The sequence below is a fragment of the Cololabis saira genome, chromosome 8 (genome assembly GCF_033807715.1).
Source record: "Cololabis saira isolate AMF1-May2022 chromosome 8, fColSai1.1, whole genome shotgun sequence".
NCBI classification, from domain to species: domain Eukaryota; kingdom Metazoa; phylum Chordata; class Actinopteri; order Beloniformes; family Belonidae; genus Cololabis; species Cololabis saira.
The window spans coordinates 2747999-2770840 of NC_084594.1; the positions used below are offsets into that span (position 1 = coordinate 2747999).

At 45.6% G+C, this 22842-nt stretch overlaps 2 protein-coding genes across 2 annotated transcripts in view; one reads left to right on the forward strand and one right to left on the reverse strand.

The window, feature by feature from the left end:
- cenpp (centromere protein P) overlaps positions 1-22842 on the forward strand; it is a 164746-nt gene that overhangs the window by 82755 nt on the left and 59149 nt on the right. The window lies entirely within an intron of this gene.
- Positions 6710-18445, reverse strand: aspn (asporin (LRR class 1)). Its single transcript, XM_061726593.1, has 8 exons — positions 17988-18445; positions 14140-14397; positions 13926-14038; positions 12794-13007; positions 10661-10771; positions 10483-10576; positions 8697-8835; positions 6710-8248 (listed from the first exon to the last, which is right to left on the reverse strand). The coding sequence occupies exons 2-8, from the start codon at positions 14369-14371 to the stop codon at positions 8051-8053; spliced, it is 1101 nt and encodes a 366-aa protein (XP_061582577.1). The 5' UTR covers positions 14372-14397; positions 17988-18445; the 3' UTR covers positions 6710-8050.

Below are 22842 nucleotides of genomic sequence, written 5' to 3' on the forward strand. Positions count from 1 at the left end.
GGAGGAAAGTTATTGTTCATGGATTCAAAATATCTGAAGGACTGGAGGATCTGAGATTCCGGTGGGAAGAATCTCCTCTTTTAACAACTGTAAACATCTGGGAGGAGAAGAAACCAGGAGATGGATGGATGGATGGATGGATGGATGGATGTTTGGATGGATGAATAGATAGATGGATGGAAGGATTGATCGAGGGTTGGATGGACGGACTGGCAGGTGGCTGGATGGATCACTGCGTTCTTGTTAATAGTCCCGTCTTTCTTTTTATACATCAACTTGCCGTTCAAAGGCCCAGCAAAGATTTGCTGAGTCTCCCCTGAGTTGTCCAGGTCTTTGTTAGCTTGACCAGCAGCAGGAGGGAAGTATCGGCCTACGGGTCCATCAATGGGACAAATTTAAAATGCTCGCGCATTTTGCCACTCATAATTAATTGCGTTTATTTTCATAACGCGTTAATTAGCAGTGTAATTAATTAATCTAGTTAACGCGCTAAACTGACAGCCCTAATCGCAACTTCATTCCTCATCATTAGTGCAGGCTTAAGCCTGAATTCTGGTTCTGCGTTAAACCTACGCCGTAGATTAGCGGCTATGCGGCTACGTGGGAGTCTTTCCGTAGCTACGCCGTAGCCTGCTAGCACATCCCAAAGAATGGAACTACGCGTCGGGCTGTGATTGGTTTGCTTGGAAGCAACTTATTTCCAGTTCCGGTTTGTGAAGCAGTCGTGAACTTTCAGCCTCTTTTCTTCATGTGTGTGTGTGTGATTTTTTTGTTTTGTTTTTTTGCACAATAGTTGTCCTTATCTCTTTGATTCACTGTGACCGGAAAAGCCGGAAGCTAAACAAAGTATCAACTATCGCTCTGGGTAAGGAGTGACGGAGTGAGAGGGTGAGGATCAGACGGTGAAGGAGTGAGGGAGTGAGAGGGTGAAGGAGTGAGGGAGTGAGAGGGTGAGGATCAGCAGCTCCAGGGCTGGGAGACGTGGCAGAGTGAGGCCCGGCCAACCGGCAGATCTGTTCCATATGTTTCCTGGAGGAGCTGGAGGACCGTTCCCCCTCCCTCACCCCCTCACCCCCTCACCCTCAGCTCTACAGACAGATCAGACCGGCAGCACCGAGCCGCGGCACCCAGGGGTGGCAGGTGGGGGTTCTGGTTCTGGTTCCACCGGGATCTCTGGTGTGAAGAGTCCACTTTCCAGACGTGTCAGCGGCTGCTCGGTCTCAGGTTGCGTCGGGGGCCGGCCCGCCCTCAGCTGGGGCTGATTATTACTGCCCCCCCCCCACCCTGAGGTCCCACCTCTCCCTGGACCCGGGTCAGGGCCAGCAGACCCCCAGACCCCGGAGTCTGGACCCGGGTCCAGTTAGGAGGACTAACGCTGATAAACCAGGACTTTAACGACATGATGATGAAGAAAAGCTGTTCATCACTTCATCTCTGCTCTGCAGAGCGGTGCTGCCCCCCGGTGGACAGAACCAGCGGTGCTGCCCCCCGGTGGACAGAACCAGCGGTGCTGCCCCCCGGTGGACAGAACCAGCGGTGCTGCCCCCCGGTGGACAGAACCAGCGGTGCTGCCCCCCGGTGGACAGAACCGGCGGTCCTGCCCCCCGGTGGACAGAACCAGCGGTGCAGCCGGTTAGTCGGGCTGTTCTGGTGGTTCAGAGCAACCTGAAAAAATAATCTTAAATAAAGATGCTCTGAATCGGATAAATAAACTCCAATTAACAGATTCATCTTCTATGAGGTTTTCTGCTTCTTTTGTGGTCCTGGTTTTGTCTTGGTCTCGACAGTTTTTGGTCTTGGTCTCAGTTCTTTGGGTCTTTCCAGTTCTCAGACTCTGATAATTGAGAGTCCGTTATACCAGAAAGGAAAACCTTTAAATCCACCAAGAAGTTCACTTCAAAACAACATGTACACAACGATGTACGGAGGTTTGGGGGGGGACGAGTCCTCGTTCCTCAGAAACGCTGCTGTGGTTTTTACATGTGATCCCCTCCACCAATCCTTGGGGCCAGTTGAATGTCACGTTGTTTTGGGAGAAATCTCACTTACGGTTCGAGAGCGGTCGGCTGCGCAAAAATGAATCACACACACACACACACTCGCTTTTGCTATAAGATATGAATACATTTATTAGCAAGCAGTACACACAAAAAGACTCACACACAACTGCCCTTTGCTAAGATAACTGTCAGGTTATCCCCCGCAAATGGCAGAGCAACAAACAATTACACAGGGGCTAGGCCTTGATAACTCTTACCTCGACACACAAAGGACTGGAGAGCCGGACAGTCCTGGCAGAGCAGCCATCAACCCGCTGGGCTACCGTGCACTGGACCCACAGCTGACTCCGACTGGAACTTCCGGCTTTCTCGTCTTTATACCTTTCACTCAAGCCCGCCCGCAAGCTCTCACAATAAGCCCTCGGTTCACACGGGAGAAAAGATCCCACGTGAACTAGCGCTCACAGCTCACAGTTACATTCGTCAATGAACAACAGGTGCATAGCTGATATGACTGTTTTGAGAATTAAGGACATTTCAGGACACAAAACTTATTTTTTCTTCCTTCACACGTGGATGGACGGCAGGGGTGGAACAATATATCGTGCCACGAAATCTCGCGATACAAAAACGTCACGATACGTGTCGTGGAGGTGACAAACCGTAGCGCGATATTGGGACAAATGTATCCAGTCAATACAAGCAGACGCTGATTTCTTTCTCAATGTAGTGATTTTGTTTTAACACCAGAGGGCGCTCCTAGCTAGTGGGTGACTAATCTGCACCGCACCCCCCTCTCCCATCTTTCCAATGCTTGTTGTTTCATGGGAATGTGTAGTGCGTAGGATTTACAAGTAGAGCCGTGGCCACGGCAACTGAAGTGACTCCAGGTACCAAGACCTCGTCTCCAGGATGAGGCAGATGTCCTGCAGTGACCCCTGCTGGTGGAGGAAGGAACTGCAACACTGTTCCCTTTCTAAACTTGATCTTTAACCCCCAGAACCGGAATATTTATTGATTATATTTACTCACAGCCACTCGTTAATTGACCTTCGGGAGTAAAAACACATGTATGTAGTTTAAATGTGGATGAATCTGGTCTAATCTGGTCAGTTTTAAGTTTAGAAGTCGTTTTTAAAGAGTAAATGTTGGTACTTGCTGGTTTCTGCTTCTCCGTCAGGACTTCTGTCTTCTTTCTCCTGATCTTCTGTGAATATGAGCTTTTTTAGATTGGATTAATATGACAAATGTTTTTAATCTTTAATGCTTGAGGACAAGAGAGAACATGTCACTATGAGATCAAATCACTTGTACATTTTTTTCTTTTAATATTATTTGCTCTTTTGTATAGAGGGTCTGCATTGACGTCACTTCCCCCATTACTCTCACTGAGTGGCAAAAACAGCTGCAACTAGTGGAGAAGACAGGATAACAGCTGATTATGAGCTTAAATTAGCATCAGTTGGACTTGACAGAGACCCGTACAGTTACCAAGAACCAGTGGTCCATGGACATTAATATTTGGTACAGTTACCAAGAACCAGTGGTCCATGGACATTAATATTTGGTACAGTTACCAAGAACCAGTGGTCCATGGACATTAATATTTGGTACAGTTACCCCAAGAACCAGTGGTCCATGGACATTAATATTTGGTACAGTTACCCCAAGAACCAGTGGTCCCTGGACATTAATATTTGGTACAGTTACCAAGAACCAGTGGTCCATGGACATTCATATTTGGTACAGTTACCAAGAACCAGTGGTCCATGGACATTCATATTTGGTACAGTTACCAAGAACCAGTGGTCCATGGACATTAATATTTGGTACAGTTACCAAGAACCAGTGGTCCATGGACATTAATATTTGGTACAGTTACCCAGAACCAGTGGTCCATGGACATTAATATTTGGTACAGTTACCAAGAACCAGTGGTCCATGGACATTAATATTTGGTACAGTTACCCCAAGAACCAGTGGTCCATGGACATTAATATTTGGTACAGTTACCCCAAGAACCAGTGGTCCATGGACATTCATATTTGGTACAGTTACCAAGAACCAGTGGTCCATGGACATTAATATTTGGTACAGTTACCAAGAACCAGTGGTCCATGGACATTAATATTTGGTACAGTTACCCAGAACCAGTGGTCCATGGACATTAATATTTGGTACAGTTACCAAGAACCAGTGGTCCATGGACATTAATATTTGGTACAGTTACCAAGAACCAGTGGTCCATGGACATTAATATTTGGTACAGCTACCAAGAACCAGTGGTCCATGGACATTAATATTTGGTACAGTTACCAAGAACCAGTGGTCCATGGACATTAATATTTGGTACAGTTACCCCAAGAACCAGTGGTCCATGGGCATTAATATTTGGTACAGTTACCAAGAACCAGTGGTCCATGGACATTAATATTTGGCCACCAATCCAGTTTCCTGATATTTATATGTACTTAATTTCTACGCCGGGGAAATACACAAAGCAAAGTTTGAAGGCTTACAAAAGTCTTGACACTTGGTCCGACTTCAAGGCAGGATTTGTTGGAGAAATTAAAGTTATGACACCGAACTTTATGATTTGACCGTTTAACGTTAGCTACCCAAAAATCCAACATTACCTGATACAAAATGGGAACCACAAATCTACGTTTCGGTGCCTGGAATCCAGTTGTTTCTGTGAATTGCAGCGATCCATTTGTCTCTCTTAAGCTTATTTTTCAGCAGTCTGTAAAACGATAACGCACAACAGCTCTTTCCAATTTTACATGTTTTCCAGTTCAAACTGAAAGTCTACGCTGCCACTCAGTCTTTCTGCCACTCAGTCTTTCTGCCACTCAGTCTTTCTGACACTCAGTCTTTCTGACACTCAGTGGGTGAAACCCGCCGTGAAGTTGCATCTGTGACGTCATGCACATTCCCTCTATTGCACCAATCACCACAACAAATTCCTTGTGTGTGTTAAACTTCTTTCTGATTCTGATTCAGATCAGAAGATAAACTCATTGTTCCTCCTAGACATCCATCCGTCCATCCGTCCGTCCATCCACCTGTCCGATGACACCATCACCTCCACCTTTGTCTGCCTCGTAAATATGTCATGGATTATGTAGAGAATCTAAAAATATATCCAGTCGGTAACCGGGTTAACGTGGAGGTGAAGGTTCACAGAAGTTTATCTTACTGTCGTCATGGTTACAGATGAGGTCAGTTTGAACAGGAGCGCGGTCTCTGATTAGGAAGTATTGATTATCATGGAGATCACATCTCCTTCAGAAGGGACGTGATCTTTCCCCCCCGGGGGCGTCTAAGATCCTACCACTCCTGTAAAATACGCCTAAAAGGCCTGTCCAAGGCAAACCAAAAGTAAATTGAAAGCTGTTCTGGAACCGTTTGAAGCACATGGATGGTTTTGGTCTCTTTTGAAGGATAACACTCTGAAGTTTTTCAGAATCAGTGTAAGTTGAAGCATCGAGTAATCTAAGTTTTGAACACACTGAAATAGAAGGTTTTTATTTCCGACCGAAATGTGTTTTGTAACCAGATGTCTGCAGATGAGTGAATCTGTGACTTATTAGCTGGAAAACATAACGGCACCACAGCCTTAAGCCTTATCTAGTGCAAGTTCAAATTTGATAACAATACCACAAAAAATGAGTATTTTACACTTGTTTTTGTAAGATTGTGTCTAAACCTTTCCAAAAATGGTAATTTGGAGACGCCAAAAGGACACTTGGATAACCATGGGCATATACCTGGATAAAAGGGCAGAACTCTTGAACCTTTCAACGTACAGTCATAATTTCGGCCTCTAATGAAAGCTGACACTTAGAGTTATCCTATTATGTATCCAGATTCACTATCAATATTGCTGAAAAAAAGTTACTGAAAACTTTGCATATAAAAGAGTCAAAACACAGACGCATGTTTCATTCGCTGCAGTGATTTCACTTTACGCATGGACTTCCTGGTTGTGGGTTTTATTCCCACCCCCTGAAGCGGCACATTGTTGTTTTCAGCATTTCATTGGCTACACAATGTTCCAGTCATCAGCATGATTGGTCCAATTGGCTCATTTCTTTCATGACAAAAGGGGGACATGGGCTTCATTTGCATATAGGCGCTCATTGGCTGTTGTAGGCTGTGTAGGGGACAGGGAAGATCCTGATTGGTCGAATGAGGTGTCAATCAAAACAACAGCGTACAGACTCCATTTTTAAAACCAATATACCTGTGATGTAGACGTGCAAAGCGCAGTTACAGCGAATAATACGTTGAAAATTAGGGACATTGAGCAGCTAATTTCAAATGATGCAGCAGCTGTTTGTGGATATTTACTGGTATAATAATGTATTTTGGACTAAACTACTTTACTGGATTGGATCAACTGGACCTTTCTGAATGTAACCAGACCATTTTTATGGGAATATCTTTGATCGGACGAGTTTTATAATGCTTCATTGGTGAGTTGTGTCATCTGCGTAAATGTTTGTTTGTTTGTGGTGTTTATATGAACCAGCTGCTTTGATTATATCCTGAAATGGTTTATATCACTGGAATCACAGGAATCTTAGTTTTCCAAAGACATGTCGCATGAGTACCTCACGTAACATATGAGCTGTGGAAATGACCTAGAGTGGCAACGCGTTAATTCTGGTTCATTTACTTCAAAAACAGAAAACGAGACATAAATATTTGAGGTGTTCCGGGTTTATTAACAACATCCTCAATAAATATAGCACCATTTGTGAAGGGAGGACATGAGAGGAGACGCGGAGGAGAAGCTTCAGCAGAAGACGCTCCCACCGGCTCACTCGGGAGAACTCGGGAGAACTCGTCCACGGTACATTTGGACAAGAGAAACAAACGTTTGTGGTACATTGGAGATGATTTACACTTGAGTCCGGCCTCGGCCCTGCGGAGGATAAATTTACATCGACGACGGATCCAGTTCCGATACGAGGACGCGAGGCTCCGGCCTCCGGAGATAATACAAAGATGCTGCAGGATAATAATATAAGACTTGGACGTACAGACGGACGGACGCTTCTCGTGAGTTATCCCCGTAAATCAGCGCTGTTCAGGAACGACACAAACATGCTGGGAAGAAAAGGCCTTACAATGAAGAAGTAGCGTATCGGCCCCAATATAAGACGGTGTTTTTTGCATTGAAATAAAAAGTGGGGGTCGTCTTACGTTCGGGGTCTAGACGTTATACCCATTCACAACGCTAGATGGCGCCAGATATCTTTAAAGCGAATGCTGGACTTAACTCCCCAGGCCCAAGCTAACTCCTGTCAGGAAGAATGAAAAATGAAAATAGCATTAAGAAAGAAAAGAGAAGACAATAAGAGAAGAAATAACAGAAAATGGAGAAATGTAGCAACAATCTGGAGAAAAGTGGGTGGAAGTTCGGCAGGTTAACCGGCAGCTGAAAAGTTGAGGAGATGATGAGTGAGGCAAAATAACATGCTTTTTCTCTCAAAATATATTGTTATAATCATTTGTTTCAGATATACTGTAATTATTATCTGTATAAAAACTGAATTTGGTGTTCAAAACATGTTTTTTCAGACTTGAGTCTTGAGAAAAGAGGGGGTCGTCTTATAATCAGGGTCGTCTTATATTCAGGCCGATACGGTACTAATGGATACGTGAAGGAAAATGTCAAAATATATATTTTTTCGTTCTTATAGTTTTAAAAAAAAGACCAAAGAAAAACCTTGCAAAAAAAAAGCTATTTAACTACATTTTATAACTAAACACGAACCAAGAAGCCTGCGGTGTCAGTTAAAGTGGTTTACTCTGAAAAGCCGCCAGCAGAGGGCGCCGTGGAGCCCGTCGGCTGAGACGGCGGGCATTTGGCGGCATTTCCCTCGAGCCTCGGCTCACGGCTTCATGTTTAGCTCCCGGACCCGGGACCGCAGCATCCGACATGTTCTACAAGGACGGGGGGTTGCCACAGCGACGCCTCCAGCTCCGCCCCCATTGCCACGGCGACGCCGGCAGGTCCGCTCCTCCGCCGTCTCGTCCCCCTACTTCCTGAAGTTGCCGAGCTGCACGCCGCGGCGGCCGGTCACGCAGCGGAAGGTGGCCGGCTGGATGTTCCAGTACTTGACGGTGTTGGCGAACAGGCTGATGCCGGTGTACAGGTTCTTCTTGACGCCGGCGGCCGCGGGGCAGAAGTCGTTGACGCCGACGCTGCTGATCTTGTTGCTGTGCAGGAAGATCACCTGAACAGACAGAGGAGACAGTCACTAAACTGAGACTGATGTCGGGGTCGCGGTCAGGGCTGGGGATCCATTCAAATGTCAACAATTGATTCAATTCCGATTCTTAAGATTCAGAATCCATTATCACGCTTAGATTCGATTCCGATATTGATTTGGGTCAATATCGGAATACCAATATTTGGGTTTATTAAAACTGTTTTTTGAGCTGTTGCATGAATGATATGACTGTAGTTCTGCAACATATTAATACTATTATAGTATTAGTATTATATTGAGATTAAACAGCAAGTATTGCAGCTAATGATGCTGTAAGGACCAATCAGCTCCCAGAATGCTGATAGAACTGCTTTCAGAAACATCGTGTAGAATTATCAAACAGATCCAGGGAGGAAACAGAGACGGATGAAATCGGTCTTATTTTTTCCCACATTCCGTCCCCCCCCCTCACCTGGAGGTAGCGCAGCCCGCTCAGGCCCGGCGGGACTCTCCTCAGACGGTTGTGGTCCAGGTGCATCTCACGGACGTTTGGGATGGAGGCAAAGCTGCCGTTTTCTACAGATCTGATCTGGTTGAAGCTCAGCCCTAACCTGCAGGAGATGAGGGGGTTGCCATGGTTACACATCACACTGTCACACTACATCAAAGCCTCTCTGTGTGGTAGTTTCCCTCGGTGACCACAAGGGGGCGCATCAATCTGCTCTGTTAACCGATGAGGACGTCTCTGTCCCTCCAGAGACGTTTCCTGTTATGCAACGGTCCGACCACAGATTCCAGATCCTGCCCGGCGTCACCCTCAGACCTCCTGAGGAGTGGTTTTGGACCATCCTGCACGGCGCCATGGAAACCGCCTGGAAACCGCTTGGAAACTGCCTGGAACGCTCGGATGCAAATTGATTCAGCTTTCCGTTCATTCTGATTTCCAGTGCCGCGACCAGAACAACCCCAGACCAGAGATGTAGCAGAGTTCTGCTGGAGCCTCGGGTCATATGACTTGGCACCCGCAGGCTGATTGACCCACCTGCTCCTAGCGTAGCTTCCTGCCCGGACCCTTCCAGACCACCTCTGGTTTCACCTCCACTAGTCCTGGGGCCTCATTCATAAAAGAGTGCGTAGGATTCATGCTAAAAGTGTACGTGCGCTCAAAAGCCGAAAATGGCGTGCGCACAAAAAAAAATCCGGATTTATAAAACCGTGTGCACGCACACTTGCACGCAATGTTCTCTTTATAAATCACAGTCCAGCTGGAAGGTTGCGCAGGTGAATTCACCTCATATCCCGCCCTCTACACGCCCACTTTTTACCATAAATGGTCAATGCAAACTACTTGATGACTGTATTTGCATATGAATGAGCTGCTGAGCATGCGCAGCGGCTTCCTGCAGCCTGTGCGTCAGGATGAATGAGACGTGTCGAGCTACCATGCCACTAAATTTCATGGAGACTGAGATGGAGATTTTGTGAATGAGGTGGAGGCTGGAAAACCACATTATTTGGTGGTCACAGTAATGGCATCACTAATAAAAAGAAAGCGAGTCAGTTGCCTGCCAGAATCAGATTTATGGCCGCGGGAGCGTGCACAGCAGCCCGTTGAGCGATAGCGCTGAAACGTCAGATTTTCAGATTATGAAGCTCAAGAATGAAATCAAGTCATATTTAGGCAGAAACAACCTTTCATTAACTGTATTTGGCCTTCAATCAATTTTTGGCTGGTGAAAAGACCCATTTTCAGAGGAGAAATCAGATTCTGGCAGGCAATCACTTTTTGGCACGACAGCCGTGTCCTGACTGACACTGAGCTTCAAACACAGAGGGAAACGATCAGCGCTATTATATTAGTCTGATATGTGATGACATTAAAAGTATGACATGAATCTGGCTTCATTTCACCACCTCACCGCCTGCGTCGCCAGTTCACCATATCTTCAAAATGTTCGTGCGCTAGGATCAGGGTTGGCGTAGGGATACGCACATTTTTCCATTAGTTTTTTCTTTTTAGATCCCAACCTTTTGCGTAGAAGGTGGCTTGCGCATCTTTCAAGCCCTGTTTTGTAGCACGCAAGCTTTATAAATGAGGCCCCTGGTTTCTATCATCGTTCTCTGTTTTCTCCAGTAAACTTCTTTCTCCGTCTTAAACCCTCAAGAGTTTAACTCCTCAAATTCTACAAGTTCCTGATCAGTAAACATCAGTTAAGTTGTATATTTTTGGAAGTGGTGTGATGTAACGGGGGCTTCACCTCTGCAGGTTCTTGTATCTGATGAAATCCTCCACCTCCACCTTGGAGATCTTGTTGTAGTTCAGGCTGAGATCAGTGATGGATGATGGGAAGTCTGGGAACACAAGCCAGCGTCAACCTCACACTCTGATCTGAATCATGACGGTTTAAAGACCCGGTTCTGGGCCGGGCCCCTTACCTTTGGGCACGGCCGTCAGCTTGGCCTCTGCGATGCCGATGTACAGCGTAGCCAGGCCGTTGAAGGCCCCCAGCTCCATCCCAGCGTTGGTCAGAGGGTTGGCCCCCAGCTCTGTGGGGAGAAAACATCCGGCTGAACTAATAGTGTCTCAGAAGTGTCTCACTGCTTTCTACGAGGATAGAGCTGGTGTTGTTTCTGTCAGCCTGTTTCAATTTTAGTTTCAGTCTAGTCTTTGGGTCCAGCTATCATTTTAGTTTTTTTTAGTTTTAGTCACGTTCATTCTCCTTCTAGTCGTGTCAAGTTTCAGTCGACTAAAAGTCGCATTTTAGTCTTATTTTAGTCAGAATTGTCCATTTTAGTCTAGTTTTAGTCAAAGATTGTATTTAGCCAAAACCATTTTACAATTCAAACAAGGTTATCTTATTATTATATTATTGTTACCTTATAGACTCAAAAATACATTCATTCCAGATACACAAGACTCTCATTTGAGTTTACAACATATTTATTTTTTCCTGTGATTTTGTGACTGGGATTGAGGACGTGACGTCACCAGCAGAAATAAACCAGAGGAAACTACTGAAAACATGGACATTAAGGATCTTTGTTAGAACATTTCGTCTCGTTTTTGTCAACGAAAATGAAGACACAGTTAGCAGAGTTTTTATTTTGTAATCTACATTTTAGTCTGGTTTTTATTCCTCTACAATATTGCATTATATATTTAATTATCGTTATCATCACATGACCAGCATTTTCGTTGCGTCTCGTTTTCCTCAGGTGATAAAGGTTCGTTGACGACGATATTTAGTCAGAATTTTGGGCAACGAAAGCAACTTTACTCCTAACGAGTCTGTTACGTGGTAACAATTTTTAATATGAATCTTTAAGAAACACCAAGACTACCGTAGTCCCACAGGGACCAGTTCTGGGACTCCAGGACAACCGTAGTCCCACAGGGACCAGTTCTGGGACTCCAGGACAACCGTAGTCGCACAGGGACCAGTTCTGGGACTCCAGGACAACCGTAGTCCCACAGGGACCAGTTCTGGGGCTCCAGGACAACCGTAGTCCCACAGGGACCAGATCTGGGGCTCCAGGACAACCGTAGTCCCACAGGGACCAGTTCTGGGGCTCCAGGACAACCGTAGTCCCACAGGGACCAGATCTGGGGCTCCAGGACAACCGTAGTCCCACAGGGACCAGTTCTGGGGCTCCAGGACAACCGTAGTCCCACAGGGACCAGTTCTGGGGCTCCAGGACAACCGTAGTCGCACAGGGACCAGTTCTGGGACTCCAGGACAACCGTAGTCCCACAGGGACCAGTTCTGGGGCTCCAGGACAACCGTAGTCCCACAGGGACCAGTTCTGGGGCTCCAGGACAACCGTAGTCCCACAGGGACCAGTTCTGGGACTCCAGGACAACCGTAGTCCCACAGGGACCAGTTCTGGGACTCCAAGACAACCGTAGTCCCACAGGGACCAGTTCTGGGACTCCAGGACAACCGTAGTCCCACAGGGACCAGTTCTGGGGCTCCAGGACAACCGTAGTCGCACAGGGACCAGTTCTGGGGTCTCTAGTCACAGCTTATGCAGATGATTCCCAGATCTATGTTGAACTCTCATGATTAGGATCCTGTTTTTATTTTGTAATCTACATTTTAGTCTGGTTTTTATTCCTCTACGATATTGCATTATATATTTAATTATCGTTATCGTCACATGACCAGCATTTTCTTTGCGTCTCGTCTCTTTTTCCTCATGTGATAAAGGTTCGTTCACGACGATATTTAGTCAGAAATTTCCTTGACGAATGCAACTTTACAACCAGCTAACCTTTAGTTGCCTGACTCTGACCAGGATTAATCAGGATGATTAACCCGATCCGTTTCCACTGAGCATCAGTCAGGGTTTAGTTTTTGCAGCTGAACCGAATGAGTTTGAAACTCAGAGAAGGTTTTGGTTCCTTTCAGCAAGCAGCAGACTTTCTCTTTTTATCGCTCTACTTTGGTAGATTTGTGAAATTCCTGGCCGCGGGCGACTCGATCGGGAGTCGGAGCGTCGTGATGAAACCCAGCCGCGTTTGACTTTAATAAAAACCCACAGACGTTCAAAGCGGCGACTGGTTCTGACCCAAGACGTGCAGCTTTTTGAGGCCGTTGAAGGCGTCCTTCTGGATGCGGTTGATGTTGTTCTCGTGGAAGCGCAGCTCCATGACGTTGGGCGGCAGGTTGGCCGGGATCTCCGTCAGCAGGTTGTAGGACAGGTACAGCAGCTTCAGGTGCTCCATGTTCCTGAAGGCTTTGGGATGGATCTTGGAGATCTTGTTGTTGATCAGGAACAGACCCTGTTGAAGGGAAACGATTGTGATTATCTAAGTTTGATTTGATTTGAAGATTTTATTTCGAACAAGATGATAAAAAAAGTACAAAAAAAGTTTTAAAAAAAACAGAATACAAATAAATGTGTGTGTGTGTGTGTGTGTGTGTATACACTAGGAATGGGTGATATTTTACCATTCACGATATACCGTCAAAAAAATTCCCCACGGTAAGAATTTTTCATCTCACGGTAAAAACGATAAATTCTGGTTGATGACGTTTTTGTGTAAAACTGATTTATAGTTCTGTGTTAAATCCACGCAGAGCCTACGGCGTAGGGTACACTGCGAAGGAAGGAAGGAAGGAAGGAAGGAAGGAAGGAAGGAAGGAAGGAAGGAAGGAAGGAAGGAAGGAAGGAAGGAAGGAAGGAAGGAAGGAAGGAAGGAAGGAAGGAAGGAAGGAAGGAAGGAAGGAAGGAAGGAAGGAAGGAAGGAAGGAAGGAAGGAAGGAAGGAAGGAAGGAAGGAAGGAAGGAAGGAAGGAAGGAAGGAAGGAAGGAAGGAAGGAAGGAAGGAAGGAAGGAAGAGGATAAATTCCCGTTGATGAGGTTTTTGTGTAACAAACATGGCGGATCTGAGTCATTCCAGTTTTGCAGTACAAGTGGAATCATTTCATTGTTTTTTATTAATTCAATTTAATGTAGTTTAGTATTTAGTATTCTTTTAGAGCAGTGATTTGGCTCCAAAGACTGAATGTGGTGATAGATTTATAGTTACAAAAGGTGGAGTAGAATTGGTATTTTTTTATCGTCATTTTTATCGTTATCGGGATAAATGCCAGAAATTATCGTGATACATTTTTTAGTCCATACCGCCCATCCCTAGTATACACATATACATCCTTACATTACACGTTAATCGTCTCTGCTCGTTAATGGTCTCTTACGTAGAGCTTGCTCAGGCCCTTGAAGTCGTCCTCCTTGATCTCCGTGATGTCGTTGTTCTGGAGGTCGATCATCACCGTGTCCTCGGGAATCTTGTCAGGAACCGAGATCAGACCTGCGGACGGAGACACACATGATCAGAACCAGAACTGGACCCTAGTGGTCTGTAGAGGACCTGCAGGTCTGGATCTGGACCTGCAGGTCTGGATTCCTCACCCTGGTCCGAACACTGCACCACTCGGGGTGAACAGCGACAGCCGGTGGGACAGTCTTCATCGTAGTCGTCATAGTCATCGTCGTCGTCTTCGTCCTCATCATCGTCGTCGTCGTCGTCGCCTGCGTCGGCCATCATGATGTCGTAGTTCTTCATGACGTCCAGGACGTTGACGGGCTGGTAGGGTTTGGCGTTGCCGAGCACCAGCAGGCAGAGCAGCAGCAGAACCCTCATGGTTGGTCGGGCAGCGGTGGTGAGATCTGGAGGAGACAGAATCGGTTAGGTTTCACTCTCACACACTAATCTACGAGCTCATGGACTCTCTGGTCCTCATGGACCTCTCTCTGGTCCTCATGGACCTCTCTCTGGTCCTTCATGGACTCTCTCTGGTCCTCATGGACCTCTCTCTGGTCCTCACGGACCTCTCTCTGGTCCTCATGGACCTCTCTCTGGTCCTCATGGACCTCTCTCTGGTCTTCATGGACCGCTCTCTGGTCCTCAAGGACCTCTCTCTGGTCCTCATGAGATGAGAGATATACTTTATTGTCCCCAAGGGGAAATTTGTTTTGGGCAAAGGTGCCCAAAGGTCATGGACCTCTCTCTGGTCCTCATGGACCTCTCTCTGGTCCTCATGGACCTCTCTCTGGTCCTCATGGACCTCTCTCTGGTCCTCATGGACCTCTCTCTGGTCCTCATGGACCTCTCTCTGGTCCTCATGGACCTCTCTCTGGTCCACATGGACCTCTCTCTGGTCCTCATGGACCTCTCTCTGGTCCTCATGGACCTCTCTCTGGTCTTTAAGGGACTCTCTCTGGTCCTCATGGACCTCTCTCTGGTCCTCATGCATGGACCTCTATCTGGTCCACATGGACCTCTCTCTGGTCCTCATGGGCCCGAGGTCCTTCATGGAACTCCGTAGACCCTCCAACCTTCTGGGGGAGGATGTTTATTAATCCCAGAGGAAGAACGGAAACGAGGCCACAGAGCGATTATCGATTGGGAATTGGTTGGGTTAGGGTTGGGTTAGGGTTTGGTTGGGTTAGGGTTTGGTTAGGGTTTGGTTGGGTTAGGGTTGGGTTGGGTTCGGGTTAGGTTAGAGTTTGATTGGGTTAGGGTTTGGTTGGGTTTGGTTGGGTTAGGGTTTTGTTGGGTTAGGGTTTGGTTAGGGTTGGTTTGGATGGTTTAGGGTTTGGGTTAGAGTTATGTTAGGTTAGGGTTTGGTTGGTTTAGGGTTTGCTCATTTGTTCACTTGTGCACGAGTGAGTGAACGATGGAGCGTGAGATTGACGGACGGATCGGTGCAGCGTCTGTCAATGTACCGGACCGTCGTGGTGAAGAAGGAGCTGAGTCGAAAGGCAAAGCTCTCGATTTACCGGTCAATCTACCCCCCTACCCTCACCTATGGTCATGAACTTTGGGGAGTGACCGAAAGGACAAGATCGCGGATACAAGCGACCGAGATGAGTTTCCTCCGCAGGGTGGCTGGACACTCCCTTAGAGATGAGTTTCCTCCGCAGGGTGGCTGGACGCTCCCTTAGAGATGAGTTTCCTCTGCAGGGTGGCTGGACGCTCCCTTAGAGATGAGTTTCCTCCCTTAGAGATGAGTTTCCTCCACAGGGTGGCTGGACGCTCCCTTAGAGATGAGTTTCCTCTGCAGGGTGGCTGGACGCTCCCTTAGAGATGAGTTTCCTCTGCAGGGTGGCTGGACGCTCCCTTAGAGATGAGTTTCCTCTGCAGGGTGGCTGGACACTCCCTTAGATAGGGTGAGGAGATCGGTCACCCGGGAGGAGCTCGGAGTCGCTGCTCCTTCACATTGACAGGAGTCAGCTGAGGTGGCTGTGGCTCTACAGGCCACCAGGGTCTAGTAGAGGACCTACTTTTCCTGGTTTGGCTACAACAAAGCAACAGCCTGATATCTTCAGACCCCTCTGACTCCGTCCCTCCCCACCACCCGGTTCCCCGTCCCTGGTTCTCAGTCCTGCTGCTGGACTTCTCTTCAGAACCTTCTGGAACCATTTTCCTGGAGTCTGACTGTAGTCGCTGCAGGGGTGAATCAGGGGGCGTCCAGAAGGATCCGTCTGGGCCCGGTGTTTCCTCGGGGCTCTTATACACGGGGGGGGGAATCGTCCCGGCGGCCAACACAAACGTTAGTCCGGCTCTCCCCGATCCCCCATCTGCGCTGATTTATCCGTCCCGCTCCGGCTCCGACCCACGGGGCCGTCAGTCTGGGATCCTGCGGTCGCTGCCAGTCCTGATGGATTCTGAGCCCACAGTTAAATGTGCCGTCGGCCCACAAGTATGCGGTGGTCTAACCCCCCCCTCGGCCCCCCGGCCCCCTCGGCCCCTTTTCTGGCTCCCGACTCCACATCATTTATCACCCAGAGATTTCTGTTTGCTCGGCAGAAAGCTGGAAGACTTTTTCACTGAATCAAACAAGCCTTGAAAACCTGAAACCTTCCCGTTTCCTTTCCCCCCCCGTCAGACAAACGGTAGCGTCTGAGTAGTTCTGTGTTGAAAAAAATCGATTTTCCGATTCTAAATCGATTCGTATGTCTAAAGATCTATTCTTTTTTCATCATTACATTACAACTTTTGGTATTTTTTTGTTTATGCCCCAAAAAAGGAATGTTTTGTTGGACACAAGAATAACTGGTGCCATGTTTTTGCCTTTAAATATGTTTAAAGGTATGAAAACATTAAAGTTTTCAGTTATAATTGCATAAATTGTCTATATTTCATTACTTTATATACTGTCTTGGGGTTATATTTGCATAAAATGCTAAAAACCAAATTCTCAAAAATTAAAAACCGAAATAGACCGAAAATGGAAAAAATTCAAACGGAATGTGGGAAAAAATAAGACGGATTTCATCCGTCTCTGTTTCCTCCCTGGATGTGTTTGGTAATTCTGCCCCACGATGTTTCTGTTTCAGTTCTATCAGCATTCTGGGAGCTGATTGGTCCTTAGAGCATCATTAGCTGCAATACTTGCTGTTTAATCTCAATATAATACTAGTATTAATATGTTGCAGAACTACAGCCATAGAATTCATGCAACAGATAAAAAACAGTTTTAATAACACTAACCCAAATCAATATTGGATCGAACCACATGTTGATAATCGATTCTGAATCTTAAGGCGTAAAACATGCCGGAGTTTCAACATCATATCACTAATTTCTGTCATGAAATGTCCAAAAAAAAAATGTCCAAACTCCCAAAAAACAGACATCAATCATTGATAAAGATGCTGAAACTGGAATAAATGTTTAGCATCGTTGTTTCTTTGTTTATTTAAAAGGATCCCCATTAAATGACGCCAAAAGCTAGTCTTCCTGGGGTCCAGACAATAAAATAAAAATAAAATTACAAATAAGAAACAGGTCCGGATCCAGTTTTAGTGACTAATATTGACTTAATGGGTCAGAATATTCAGTTTCCCCCCCCAGGCTGATTCCAGCGCTACAGTTCTCTGTCAGGCGAGTCCCGTCATGTGTTTGCGTTTACGGGCTGTAATCATGGCAGTTCATGGAAATTTACTGCATTGTTGTAAAATTAGATCATTAAATCCGAGCGAGACGCAAAATGATGGCGTTAAAAAAAAAGCCGCTCCGTTAATCAGCCCCCCCTTCCCTTTCCCCCCCAGAGCTGGAAACCGATCCTCTTTGTCAAGCAGATCAAACTCAGGGAAATAAAAGCATCACAAGTCAAAAATGTTGAAATCAAGACTGATTTCTTTGGCTTCACCGATCCCCCCCACCCCCCCTGGGAGAAACCTTTAAACGGACCAGAACCTGCAGGAATGAGCAGTAATAACTGCAGAAATAGCTCCAGGTGAGTCAGTCCTACCTCGGTGTTCAGGTGTGTCTGGTCCGGTGGAACCCCCAGGTAGCAGAACGGCGGCAACGGCAGCGTTAGCGTCCAGCTGGAAGGCTGAGGGATGGAGCCTCAGTCAGAACATTCCCAGTGAGCGAACAACAGCATCACCCCTTCTCCCCAGACGGGGGAAAAAAAGGAAAAGGAAACCAGCTCAGGCAGAACACCCCCACTCGTGGAAAAGCTGCTCCGCCGGTCGGGGTTTGGGGTCAGAGTGAGAGGAAAAGCTCAGGTTTGGGGGTCAGAGTGAGAGGAAAAGCTCAGGTTTGGGGATCAGAGTGAGAGGAAAGCTCCGCCAGGTTCAGGTTTCGGGGCTCGGAGTGAAAGAGTGAATGAGTGAATGAGCTCTGTGAGCCAGCGACCCGTCTGAGCGTGTGCGAGGTCTGAGGACGGTTCCGTCTGAGCGTGTGCGAGGTCTGAGGACGTTGTTTGGATCATGTGCTTCTCATCGCAGCTTTGAAGTTCTGCCAGGATAGTTAGTCAGGCTCCTGCAGCTCGTGGTGGTGGGTCGTCCCCCCCAACCCTCGTCCTCGTGGCACAACGCCACGTTAAACGATGTTTCACTGCTGTAGAGTCGTGTTTCACTGAGGCCCGCTGGCACCGGGCCGGGTGGTACCGGGCTGGAGGATACTGGACCGGGTTTACCCGGATGTCACTGCTGCTGTTTCTCTATGAAACATCCTCAGGATGGAGGTCGGCTCCACCGGAGGTTCAGGGTTCGAGGGATTCCCCCTGACCTGTTCAGATCAGCTGCAGTGATGATCAATAACAGTGATGATCAGTGATCAGCTGCAGGGATGATCATCAATCAGCTGCAGGGATGATCATTAATCAGCTGCAGTTATGATCATTAATCAGCTGCAGTTATGATCATTAATCGGCTACAGGGATGATCATTAATCAGCTGCAGTTGTGATCATTAATCAGCTGCAGGGATGATCATTAATCAGCTGCAGTTGTGATCATTAATCAGCTGCAGGGATGATCATTAATCACCTGCAGGGATGATCATTAATCAGCTGCAGGGATGATCATTAATCAGCTGCAGGGATGATCATTAATAAGCTGCAGTTATGATCATTAATCAGCTACAGGGATGATCATTAATCAGCTGCAGTTATGACCATTAATCAGCTGCAGGGATGATCATTAATCAGCTGCAGTTATGATCATTAATCAGCTGCAGGGATGATCATTAATCAGCTACAGGGATGATCATTAATCAGCTGCAGTTATGATCATTAATCAGCTACAGGGATGATCATTAATCAGCTGCAGTTATGATCATTAATCAGCTGCAGGGATGATCATTAATCAGCTGCAGTTACGATCATTAATCAGCTGCAGGGATGATCATTAATCAGCTGCAGGGATGATCATTAATCTGCTGCAGTTATGATCATTAATCAGCTGCAGTTACGATCATTAATCAGCTGCAGGGATGATCATTAATCAGCTACAGGGATGATCATTAATCAGCTGCAGTTATGATCATTAATCAGCTACAGGGATGATCATTAATCAGCTGCAGTTATGATCATTAATCAGCTGCAGGGATGATCATTAATCAGCTGCAGTTATGATCATTAATCAGCTGCAGGGACGATCATTAATCAGCTGCAGGGATGATCATTAATCAGCTACAGGGATGATCATTAATCAACTGCAGTTATGATCATTAATCAGCTACAGGGATGATCATTAATCAGCTGCAGTTATGATCATTAATCAGCTGCAGGGATGATCATTAATCAACTGCAGTTATGATCATTAATCAGCTGCAGGGATAATCATTAATCAGCTACAGGGATGATCATTAATCAGCTGCAGTTATGATCATTAATCAGCTGCAGTTACGATCATTAATCAGCTGCAGGGATGATCATTAATCAGCTACAGGGATGATCATTAATCAGCTGCAGTTATGATCATTAATCAGCTACAGGGATGATCATTAATCAGCTGCAGGGATGATCATTAATCAGCTGCAGTTATGATCATTAATCAGCTGCAGGGACGATCATTAATCAGCTGCAGGGATGATCATTAATCAGCTACAGGGATGATCATTAATCAACTGCAGTTATGATCATTAATCAGCTGCAGGGATGATCATTAATCAGCTGCAGGGATGATCATTAATCAGCTGCAGGGATGATCATTAATCAGCTGCAGGGATGATCATTAATCAGCTGCAGGGATGATCATTAATCAGCTGCAGGGATGATCATTAATCAGCTGCAGGGATGATCATTAATCAGCTGCAGGGATGATCATTAATCAGCTGCAGGGATGATCATTAATCAACTGCAGTTATGATCATTAATCAGCTGCAGGGATGATCATTAATCCGCTGCAGGGATGATCATTAATCAATTGCAGGGGTGATCATTAATCAGCTGCAGTTATGATCATTAATCAGCTGCAGGGATGATCATTAATCAGCTACAGGGATGATCATTAATCAACTGCAGTTATGATCATTAATCAGCTGCAGGGATGATCATTAATCAGCTGCAGGGATGATCATTAATCAGCTGCAGGGATGATCATTAATCAGCTGCAGAGATGATCATTAATCAGCTGCAGGGATGATCATTAATCAACTGCAGTTATGATCATTAATCCGCTGCAGGGATGATCATTAATCCGCTGCAGGGATGATCATTAATCAATTGCAGGGGTGATCATTAATCAGCTGCAGTTATGATCATTAATCAGCTGCAGGGATGATCATTAATCAGCTGCAGTTATGATCATTAATCAGCTGCAGTTATGATCATTAATCAGCTGCAGTTATGATCATTAATCAGCTGCAGTTATGATCATTAATCAGCTGCAGGGATGATCATTAATCAGCTGCAGTTATGATCATTAATCAGCTGCAGGGATGATCATTAATCAGCTGCAGTTATGATCATTAATCAGCTGCAGGGATGATCATTAATCAGCTGCAGGGATGATCATTAATCAGCTGCAGGGATGATGATGATTAATCAGCTGCAGTTATGATCATTAATCAGCTGCAGTTATGATCATTAATCAGCGCAGGGATGATCATTAATCAGCTGCAGGGATGATCATTAATCAGCTGCAGGGATGATCATTAATCAGCTGCAGTTATGATCATTAATCAGCTGCAGTTATGATCATTAATCAGCGCAGGGGTGATCATTAATCAGCTGCAGGTATGATCATTAATCAGCTGCAGGGATGATCATTAATCAGCTGCAGTTATGATCATTAATAAGCTGCAGTTATGATCATTAATCAGCGCAGGGATGATCATTAATCAGCTGCAGGGATGATCATTAATCAGCTGCAGTTATGATCATTAATCAGCTGCAGTTATGATCATTAATAAGCTGCAGTTATGATCATTAATCAGCTGCAGTTATGATCATTAATCAGCTGTAGGGATGATCATTAATCAGCTGCAGGGATTATCATTAATCAGCTGCATGGATGATCATTAATCAGCTGCAGGGATGATCATTAATCAGCTGCAGTTATGATCATTAATCATGATCATTAATCAGCTGCCGTTATGATCATTAATCAGCTGCATTTATGATCATTAATCAGCTGCATTTATGATCATTAATCAGCTGCAGGGATGATCATTAATCAGCTGCAGGGATTATCATTAATCAGCTGCAGGGATGATCATTAATCAGCTGCAGTTATGAACATTAATCACCTGCAGGGATGATCATTAATCAGCTGCAGGGATGATCATTTATCAGCTGCAGGGATGATCATTTATCAGCTGCAGGGATGATCATTAATCTGCTGCAGGGATTATCATTAATCAGCTGCAGGGATTATCATTAATCAGCTGCAGTTATGATCATTAATAAGCTGCAGTTATGATCATTAATCAGCGCAGGGATGATCATTAATCAGCTTCAGTTATGATCATTAATCAGCTTCAGTTATGATCATTAATCAGCTGCAGAGATGATCATTAATCAGCTGCAGGGATGATCATTAATCAGCTGCAGGGATGATCATTAATCAGCTGCAGGGATGATCATTAATCAGCTGCAGTTATGATCATTAATCATGATCATTAATCAGCTGCCGTTATGATCATTAATCAGCTGCATTTATGATCATTAATCAGCTGCAGGGATGATCATTAATCAGCTGCATTTATGATCATTAATCAGCTGCATTTATGATCATTAATCAGCTGCAGTTATGATCATTAATCAGCTGCAGGGATGATCATTAATCAGCTGCAGGGATGATCATTAATCAGCTGCAGTTATGATCATTAATCAGCTGCAGGGATGATCATTAATCAGCTGCAGGGAAGATCATTAATCAGCTGCAGTTATGATCATTAATCGGCTGCAGGGATGATCATTAATCGGCTGCAGGGATGATCATTAATCGGCTGCAGGGATGATCATTAATCAGCTGCAGTTGTGATCATTAATCAGCAGCAGGGATGATCATTGATCAGTAATTAACTGCAGTTATGAACATTGATTAACTGCAGTGATTAAATGCAGTGATTAGCTCCAGTGATTAATAGCAGTGATCGATGATTAACTGCAGTGATCGTGATTAACTGCAGTGATTAACTGCAGTGATTAACTGCGGTGATGATCAATAACAGTGATGATCAGCTGCAGTGATGGTCATTGATCAGACCCCGACAAACACGTCACAGGAAGAAGCTCCTACTTCTGCAGCAGATGTGTAAATATGTTACCAAACACGTCTCGGGACGGACTTTCATGCTGCTCCGGTGGCAGGATTTAAAACCCTGCTTCATACTTTCCTACAAGCAGTTACAGGACAGAGATCTACATCAGTC

Excerpts from the sequence above, each read along its gene's own strand:
- aspn (XM_061726593.1), bottom strand. The coding sequence starts at position 14,371 with ATGAGGGTTCTGCTGCTGCTCTGCCTGCTGGTGCTCGGCAACGCCAAA. Across the intron at positions 14,039-14,139 it reads GGTGCAGTGTTCGGACCAGG|GTCTGATCTCGGTTCCTGAC; the intron begins GTGAGGAATCCA and ends CTCCGTCCGCAG. Across the intron at positions 8,836-10,482 it reads AGATACAAGAACCTGCAGAG|GTTAGGGCTGAGCTTCAACC; the intron begins GTGAAGCCCCCG and ends CATCTCCTGCAG.